Here is a 10,168-nt window from a genome sequence, read left to right as displayed (position 1 = left end):
ATTTGAACCATCCCATTGTAGCACTTCGAATGGCCTAGTAACACGTGCATGCAATTGTTGATTAGTTATCGAAGGATATTGTTCGGGTCTAATCCATATCATAATATAGTCTCCAATATTAAATTCATTATGTTGTCTATGTAAATCATCTCGAAGTTTATATTGCGCATTACTTGCTTGAATCTGTTTAGTGATCTCAACATGCAAATCTTGAACTCTACATGCAAATGACTCGGCAGACTCAAACACCCTAGCATGGGGAGAGATGAGAAAAAGGTATAAAAGCTTCCTAGACTTGTAACAATGTACAACTTCAAAAGGACTCATGTCTATCGACCTATTAATAGAGTTGTTATAGGAAAATTAGGTTGTAGGAAGAATCAAATCTCCATTTCTATTATAATCACTCACTACATATCTCAAAAGGTTGTCAAACTCCTATTAACCACCTTGATTTGGCCATCAGTTTGGGAGTGATAGACACTAGAAAACTTCAACTTAGTTCCCACCATATGCCAAAGTGTTTTCTAGAAATAACTCATAAATCTTGCATCCCTATTTGAGACTATGGCTTAAAGAACACTTTACAACTTGACAATCTCGTCAAAATAAAGTTTTGCAACTTTAACAGCATTTGTGATCTTAGTACAAGGGATAAAATGAGTCTTTTTATAGAAGCGATCAACAACCATAAAGATAGAATCATGCTTCTTGGCATTACGTGGAAGCCCAAGCACAAAATCCTTACTTACATCTTGCCAATGACAAATGGGAATAGACAACAAGGTGTAAAGACTAATGTTTTGTTTTATATGCTTAGCTAGTCGACATGTTCGACATTGACATTGATCTACCAACTTAACTATATATTTTTTTAAGTTAGACCAAAAGAACTAACATTTCACATCTTCAATGGTTTTATTTCTCTCAGAGTATCCTGAAAGACCTCTAGTATAAATCTTATACACCAAAAAAACATGCATTGATGTTTTCAGGATACAAACTTTATTATAAAAAAAACCCTTCCTGAAAGTAATAACCATCTATAACATGGTTACTTTCATCTTTTAATATTATATATATTTCTTAAAATTTTAAACAAGATTCATGCTTCTCTTTAAGTCTCTTAAATCTAGTAACTTCAACACTTATTACGGATAACAGCATTACCCGACAACTCAAGGCATCTGTCGCCTTATTCTCCATTCTAGATTTATGTTTCGATACAAATTAATAGGCTTGCAAATACTCAACCCAACAACTATGCCTATAGTGAGCTTCTTTTAGGAATTGAGATAGTGAAGCGCCTTATAGTCGGAGTAAAGAACAAAATCTTGTAGTAGCAAATAATGGTGCTAATGACGCAAAGCCTAAACTACCTCATAAAATTCTTTATCATAGGTTAAGTACTTTTGTTTGACCTCGTTAAGTTTCTCACTAAAGTAAGCTACATAGTGATATTCTTGACAAAGTTTTCCACCTATACTAACTCTTGAAGCATCACATTCTACTTCAAACACCTTAGTAAAATAAGGAAACTGCATTACTAGAGCCTTTATCATTTTCTTCCTAACTTTCTCAAATGTCTTATTACCTGCTTTACTTTATTGAAACTCATCTTGTTTCTAACAATCTATGATAGGAGATAAGATGGTGTAAATCCTTTGATGAAATGATGATAAAAAGTCATGAGCCCAAGAAAACTACAAACCTCATGAATATTCTTAGGTTATGGTCAATCTATAATCACTTGGATCTTTTAGGGATCAACAAAGATTCCCTCACATGACATTATAAAGCCTAAAAAAATCATTCAATCCATGAAGAAAGAACACCTTTTGACATTGGCAGAGAAACTTTTCTTCCTTAAGGTCGTACAAACTTGAATAAGATAATCTAAATGCTCTTCCTTAGTTTTACTATAAATAAGGATGTCATCAAAAATACATAGCCATGAATTCTTCTATAAAAGGCCTAAGCACTTCTATCATTACTCGTATAAAAGTACTTGGTGCATTAGAAAGGCCAAAAGGCATGACTAGCCACTCGTATGGTCTATCTTTGGTCTTAAATGTTGTTTTCCATTTATCTCTTAAGCGAGTTCTAATTTGATGATACTCACTCTTCATGTCAATCTTAGTGAAGATTTGAGCTCTTGCCATCATATCTAACATGTCATCCAATCAAGGAATGAGCAAACAATACTTGATAGTAATATTGTTGATGGCTCGACTATCCATACACATTCTCTATGAGCTATTTTTATTAGGTGTTAAAAGGGAAATTACTGCATAAAGGGCTCAAACTCTCTCGTATAAATTCCTTTTATAACAATTCATTTACTTGCCTTTGCAATTTAGCTTAGTCATTAAGGTTCATCATACAGTGAGGCAAGTTTAGCAATATGGCACTAGAGATAAAATGTATAGCGTGTTGATTGTCATGTATAGGGGTAACACATATGGTAGTTTAGAGGGAAAAACATCTAGAAATTCTTTTAACTCTTCCTTTATCTCTTCATGTGGTTCATCTAAAAAATTTTCTATAACCTCCTTGGCTATTAAGACAAACACAATAAACTCTTCATGAACCTTCTTTCCAAACTTCTTACGACTTATTATATTAAGCCTCTTTTCTTTCACCTTTTCCTTCTTCTTATTATTATCATTAGGCCTTAGTGGTAATTTAATGAGTTGAATCTTTTTACTATGGAAAGTGAATGAGCAAGAATTTGATCGCCCAAAGATGGTAACGTCTAAGTCATATAACTAAGACCTACCTAAAATGACATATCTTATATCCATAGGAATTATATTACACCAAATTTTATCATGATAGTCCAAAATTTTTATGGGGAAAAGACATCTCTCCTTGATCGCTATGGATGTATTGTTAACCCAGGACACACTATATGGTTTAGGATGTGGGACAAACTTTAAGTCTAAACAAGATACATTACTAGAGGACATTGTATTGATATAACTCCAATTATTTATAATGATTTTGCAACCTTTATCTTCATATTTAATTTAAGTGTAAAAGATAGTAGTTTTTCACCAATCTTCAGTTATTTTAGGTTATATTAAGGTATATCAGACTACATCTAACTTAGTCATCTCCCATTCTATAAAGTCCTACTCGATCTGAGCGGATATAGACTAAACACATCTTAGTAGGTTGGACTATTTCTCCTCATCATTTAGGTTCTAAAAATCATCAGAATTATGTTTATACACCTTATCATCATAATTTTCTTTCTCACCCATATCCTCTCGATCCTTAATGAATTAAACCTTACTACGACAACTAAAGACAAAATCCTAACACTTAAAACATCGAATCCTTAAGGTCATATTAGGTGTTACATGGAGAATAACCTTACCCTTGTCTTCCCAAGGTATCTGGGAAATAGTAGGATTTGGTTTACGAGGTGAGTCACCCAATAAAGAGTTATTATTATTAGGTTGGGACCTAGAAGGGATACTACAGGTGTCTTGATGTCCTGTCCACTAATTTTTATGACCAACTCGTAGTTTTGCACTAGGGTATAAGCTTCATCAAAGATGGACACACCTTTAAACACAACCTCTCTTCTAAGGTCATCATTCAAGCCTTTCTCCAAAATCTACTTAGAATCATTTTCTCATCCTCCCTAACCACACATCGTATCTTATATTCATAAAATTATGCCATATATTCATTAGCACAAGCTTACTTCCTTGCCTCGAGTTATTCCACTGGTTTAAGAGATCTCTCCTATAAGAATAAGGTAAGTATTTCTCTTGTAACTTATTTTTCATCTCCACCTATAATAGAGTTAAGCGGTACCACTAAGTTTCATTTTTGTAAGCCTTACCCTTTTATTCTTAGACAAATCATATTAGTCAAATAATTGATCCATGTCATGGATCTTCTTATCATAGATCCATGGGTTAAATTGATCCTTAAAATTTGAGGTTTCTACCTTGATAATTAGGTCATCGTAGTCGTGGTGATTTTTTATCTCCATCTGATCAATAATAGAAGGTTGACCTCTCCTAGCTAAAAACTCTTCTACACTTTCTTAATAGAGTTAAGCGGTACCACCAAGTTTTATTTTTGCAAGCCTTACCCTCTTATTCTCAGACAAATCATATTAGTCAAATAATTGATCCATGTCACGAATCTTCTTATCATAGATCCATGGGTTAAATTGATCCTTAAAATTTGGGGTTTCTACCTTGATATGTCTAATGACTTGATAATTAAGGTCATCGTAGTCGTGGTGACCCTGATTGTGATTGTACTAGTGGTTCTTAGGGTAAGCTGGCCTCTAACGGTAATTGTTAGAATGCTTATTGTCGTTAAGATCATCAAAGTCATTGTGACCCTAGTGGTGGTCATGTTGGCAATTTCTATAGGAACTGGTATTTGATGATTCCTACAGTTCTCATTAGAATGCTCACTCTTATTAGATTACCTTATTTGTAAAGTTTTTATGGATTCTACTCTCTCAAAAAAGTTTTTCATTTGAGCGGACATGTTGTTCATATCAACTTGTATAAATTGTAATTGCTTTTAAATATCTCTAAGAACATTACTAGAGTTCAGGTCTATGATTGTTGTGAGTTCTAGATTGTTTACTAGACGATCACTCTATAAATGCATGCAATACTAATCTTAAGACTATGATTGAGATCATAAATGACACTTGCAAGTAAAACACGATATAAAATTAAAGCTAATATTTAATTATTTGTTTATTTTGGAGACTAAGCATTAACAAATAAAACCATGAAAAATAACATGGAAGCAATGTTAATCCTCTAAATGCATACAAGTAGTCCAAATATAATGTTTTAATTTTCCTATAAATTTAGCCAAGCTCCACAATTAACTAAGAGGAATGAATATTCCATGTAAATGAATAAATAAGCCATAAGTTAAGTTAGCTTAAATTGCAAGATGGACTATATATTTGTGTGCATGCACGAAAGAATAATATCAAAGTTAATTTTGGCTACAAGTGCAGAAATATATGAGGAACAATGATATTTAATGGTTAAAAGAAATTTGTAGTGGTACACTGACCAGACTGTGATGGGAATATGTTGAAATCTACTACAACTGATGTGGCAGAAACTTCTAACATATCAGAAACTTATAACATGGTGCAGATATGGTAGAGATGTTGGCATGGCAGATGTTTATGACATGGCCCTGATGTGGTAGAGACTGTTTGCATGATGCTAGCATGGTAAAGACCAATGCCATGTCAGTTATGTGGTGCTGCCGCTAGACTAGTGAATTAGTCTACCTTGAGAGATTAGTTTCTTTGTTGTTGTTGAGGTTGCGGCTAGTGTAAAAAAGGTAGATCTGATGGTGTGTTGTCGTCTTCAACCATCGTGCTGCTACTGCTGTGATTGACGCTTTTGTAGTTAAGGGAGTCACTGTTGTCTATTGCCAAAATAAATTGAGAGAAATTGTTGGTGTATTATAGCTATTATCGTTGGCGTGGGAAGATCTGAAGTGTTGGAGGTCGCGAATTGATCTGGATTTATAGGCAGAGACTGCTGCTAGTGGGTAGTGGCTATTGGTTGACGGAATAGTGTCTTTAGAGATGAACAAGTCTATGTTGAAGATGAACATTAATTATTTTTTTTATCTCAGTTGTAAATAAAAAGATTAAAGGATTTTCGTAGTCTAGATCAACTATTGATGATGATCAACTTAGAAATCTTCACAAGCCTTAAAAGATCAATTAACTGTACGTAAGAATAATTAAAAGTCTATGCTTTGATACCAAAATTTATACGAAACAATAAATAAAAGTAGGGAAAAAAAAACCAAGAATTAAAAATAAGAAAAGAAAAGCTACGAAGAAGAGAGAATGCAGAGGAGTAATAATATGTGATTTTTATTCAACTCATTAAAACTGTCTCACAAATTGAAAGAGAAAAATATAAATAACATAACTCTAAAATATTAAACTATTAGGCTTAGTCTATCAATTAAAATTATCTAATATAAATAACTTAAATAAATTAAAAATATTTTACATGAATAATCTAAATAAATAAAATAAAGATAATAAAATAGTTTTAGATGGACTAGTTTTCAAAAAAAAAAAAAATCCTTCATCATTTTTATCTCTATATTTACTCGTATAATATATGCATTATAAATTTAGTATCCCCACCATTAACTTAAGCCGTAAGTTATTAGATAACGAAGTTTTTGCCACCACATTGAATTTTTCCAATTCAAATTTCTTACAAAAATCTCCATAAGAATTTAACTACCTAAACACGCAATCATGCGGAGGCCATGGACCTCTAAACTTTCTAAACTTACATCATTCCTCTCTCTCTCTCTCTCTCTCTCTCTCTCTCTCTCTCTCTCTCTCTCTCTCTCCCCCCCCCCCCTCTATATATATATATATATATATTAGTTGATATATTGAAATTTCAACAACAAACATTTTCTAAAGCTATCTTTGTTATGAATTAGAGCTTCTCTTCTCTTTCCCCTCTTCATTCGTCGTCTCTTCCAACTCTTCTCTCTGGAAACATGCTGCGTCTTCTGTTTTTGTTAAATTGTGCTTTGGCTCTTCTAGCTTCTTCAGTGGCTTCTGCTGCGATTGTGGAACACTCGCTCTATGTAATTCTTCTTCTTTCTTATATTACTACTAAGATTTTTTGTCGACGTTGAGGAAGTCCTTGTATATGGTTTCCCGTTTTGGTAAATTACCTCATGCAAAGGTTGTATTAGGATTGTTGTCGTTAATTAAACGATATATGAGTGGCCAGGATATATAGGATGGTAGCCCTGTTATACCTTGAAGTTTCTTACATAGGAAAAACATTCATCAAATTAGCCATACCCTTTTGTTTTATCTTGAGCTCCTAATTAAGATCAAAATCATGTTCACGCTTATATGGAAGGGCTCGAGGGAAAAGATACTGCTACCTTTGATACTGCAACGTCCCAAGATTCAATATCCACTTCTTTTAAGAGGCTCAAACCGAGATATCCTACTAGAAAAGAAACGTGGGTGTTGAACTACGTTCTTTGGCAAATTCAATACACTTCTTCCCACGATCATCTAAGTTATGGAATTTTTTCATCCACTTTGGACCGACCTAGATTGCATATCCTAGCAATATTAGTCTGACGTCGGTGTGTGTGTGTGTATATATAGGCATGCAAAGATATTTTCTACTTGCTTAAACCTTTGCAGATTGATGGGTTTAATTTATTGTGAGTGTTTTAGGTGAAAAACCTCACAGTTCGTCGGCTGTGCTCCGAGCAAGTGGTAACTGCAGTGAATGGAAGCTTGCCAGGCCCAACGCTTCGCGTTCGAGAGGGAGACACCCTTATAGTCCATGTTTTTAACAAGTCACCCTACGACCTGAGTATTCACTGGTAATTCCTTGGTTATTTATTTAAGAAGCTAGACAATTGTAAAAATTCTAATTAGTGTATTAATTAGAAAATAAACACGTTGAATTGTAAACTCTGATGAAAATTAAAACTATACGTTTCCAGCTTGCCAAGTATTTTCACTAGAAATTAACAGCTTAATAACTATATTCTTGCACAACTTATCCTGGTATATAAAATAATGATGTCTCTCGTTCGATTTGCAATAACAGTCAGTTGTTTCTTATTTTTGTTTTAACTCAACCAAGATAGCATCCTTTTCCTTAGTCGACCATAAAATTAGAACATAATATCAAATTTTTCTTCAAGTTATCCAATAAAAAAACTATAAATGAATACCTGAGAAAGTTATTCTTCAACTACTGTAGGCTAATATAATTATGATTAACAAATTTACTGAAGACTTGGTTCTGTGACTGTCGTCATCGTAGTCGTCATCATCACTATTTTCCCTCTTACTTTTAAATCCATCATTATTCAATTAATTACTGATTATCTACTTTTTTTATGTAGGCATGGAGTGTTTCAATTACTTAGTGCGTGGGCCGATGGACCTAGTATGGTTACTCAATGTCCAATAACCCCTGGATGTAAATACACCTATAAATTTAAACTCCACCAGCAAGAGGGTACGCTATGGTGGCATGCTCATTTCAGTCTTCTCCGAGCAACAGTTTATGGGGCACTCATTATCCGTCCAAGATCTGGTCATTCTTACCCTTTCCCTAAACCCAACAAAGAAGTTCGAATTCTATTAGGTAGGTAGCTAGCCATTGATTTTTAATCTAAAGCCAGTTCATTAATGGTGAAACTGTTATTAATTTGTTGAGATCATGCATGGTGATTGTTATTAATTGGTTGAGATCATGCATGGTGATGCATGTATGTTTATGTTATTGCAGGAGAGTGGTGGAATACTGATGTTGTTGGTATCGAAAGGAAGGCAGCTGCCACTGGTAGACCACCTAAAATTTCAGATGCCTACACCATAAATGGACTCCCTGGGGATCTCTACAATTGCTCTCAAAACAGTAAGTAATAATATATATGCCGCCATCATCATCAATCATCTAGGATATTCGTGATAGAGATTTACTGGTCTATCAGAGATGGAACAGTAAAAGTTGAATTTGTCCACAAGCATAACAATCCTGACACATTTTTTTATTTTTTATTTTTTTCATTTGGAACTGTCTGACTCTAATTATTTTATCGTTTATTTTGCTCCTGAAATTCCAGGAATGTACAAGCTTAAGGTGCAGAAAGGGAAGACTTATCTCCTCCGAATAATCAACGCTGCCCTCGATAACCAGCTCTTTTTCAAGATAGCCAATCATAATATGACAGTCGTTGCTGTCGATGCAGGGTACACGGTACCCTATGTCACGGATGTTGTTGTCACCGGCCCCGGCCAGACCGTGGACGTTCTTCTCGCAGCCGACCAGGAAGTGGGGTCTTATTTCATGGCTGCAAACGCATATGCTAGTGCTGGTCCTGCTCCTCCTGCTTTTCCTACACCTCCACCCTTCGATAATACAACCACAAGAGGAATTGTTGTCTACGAAGGTGCACCCACATCAGCAACTCCGATAATGCCACTAATGCCTGCGTTCAATGACACCCCCACTGCCCACAAGTTCTTCACCAGCATTACTGGCCTTGCTGGTGGGCCTCATTGGGTCCCAGTCCCTCGTCAAATTGATGAGCACATGTTTGTGACTGTAGGCTTGGGGCTCTCAATTTGTCCAACATGTTTAAATGGGACGCGACTCTCTGCTAGCATGAACAATTTCTCTTTTGCGTGCCCTTCAAGTTTGTCAATGTTGCAAGCCTTCTTTTTCAATGTGAGTGGAATCTACACTCCTGACTTCCCTGATACTCCTCCTGTCAAATTTGACTACACTAATGTCATCAACGCCGCAAATCCATCCCTGTTAATCACACCAAAATCAACAAGTGTGAAGGTGTTGAAGTATAACGCTACGGTGGAGATGGTGTTACAGAACACAGCCTTACTTGGAGTGGAGAATCATCCCACACATCTTCACGGTTTCAATTTCCATGTGTTGGCTCAAGGATTTGGAAATTATGATCCTGTCAACGACCCTAAGAAGTTCAATCTTATCAATCCACAATCACGGAACACTATTAATGTGCCGGTGGGAGGATGGGGAGTTATAAGATTTACAGCCAATAATCCAGGTGTATGGTTCCTTCACTGTCATCTGGAAGCGCACTTGCCCACGGGATTAGCCACCGCTTTCGTGGTTGAGAATGGACCGACGCCAGAGTCTACTTTGCCACCACCTCCAGTTGATCTGCCTCAGTGTTAGTAATTGTTCAAAATTCTGACGACTCGGTCTTCATTGTTGTTCCATTTAATACGATTCTCTCCCTTTTATTTCTTTCCCTGCAACAATGAAAGTTGTGGATCAACTATTACAGAGATGTTTGAAATGGTTTGAACAGTGATTCATGAAAATTTGAATTTTTATTTTATTTTTTTAGATTATTTTGATATATTGATGTTAACAATAATTTTTTAAATTTTTTTTAATATTTTGATATATTTTTAATCAAAAACAATTTAAAACATAATTATTATTACATTTTCAAACACCTCTACATACATGCATTCGTGTTACACTAAGTTCAAATTCTTTAATTTGATGTAATAATGCTAATTTTATTTTTCAAACTACATTTGATATTCATGCATGATATATTTACGAGGAATAAATATTAT

At 34.8% G+C, this 10,168-nt stretch overlaps 1 protein-coding gene across 1 annotated transcript; it reads left to right on the top strand.

Annotated features, from left to right (window-relative positions):
- Positions 1–6,464: 6,464 nt before the first annotated feature.
- Positions 6,465–9,921, top strand: LOC133676507 (laccase-7-like). Its single transcript, XM_062098181.1, has 5 exons — positions 6,465–6,639; positions 7,253–7,404; positions 7,936–8,180; positions 8,325–8,453; positions 8,662–9,921. The coding sequence occupies exons 1-5, from the start codon at positions 6,550–6,552 to the stop codon at positions 9,753–9,755; spliced, it is 1,710 nt and encodes a 569-aa protein (XP_061954165.1). The 5' UTR covers positions 6,465–6,549; the 3' UTR covers positions 9,756–9,921.
- Positions 9,922–10,168: the final 247 nt, after the last annotated feature.

The sequence above is a fragment of the Populus nigra genome, chromosome 17 (genome assembly GCF_951802175.1).
Source record: "Populus nigra chromosome 17, ddPopNigr1.1, whole genome shotgun sequence".
Taxonomy (NCBI): Eukaryota; Viridiplantae; Streptophyta; class Magnoliopsida; order Malpighiales; family Salicaceae; genus Populus; species Populus nigra.
This window is presented reverse-complemented; position numbering and strand designations above follow the sequence as displayed.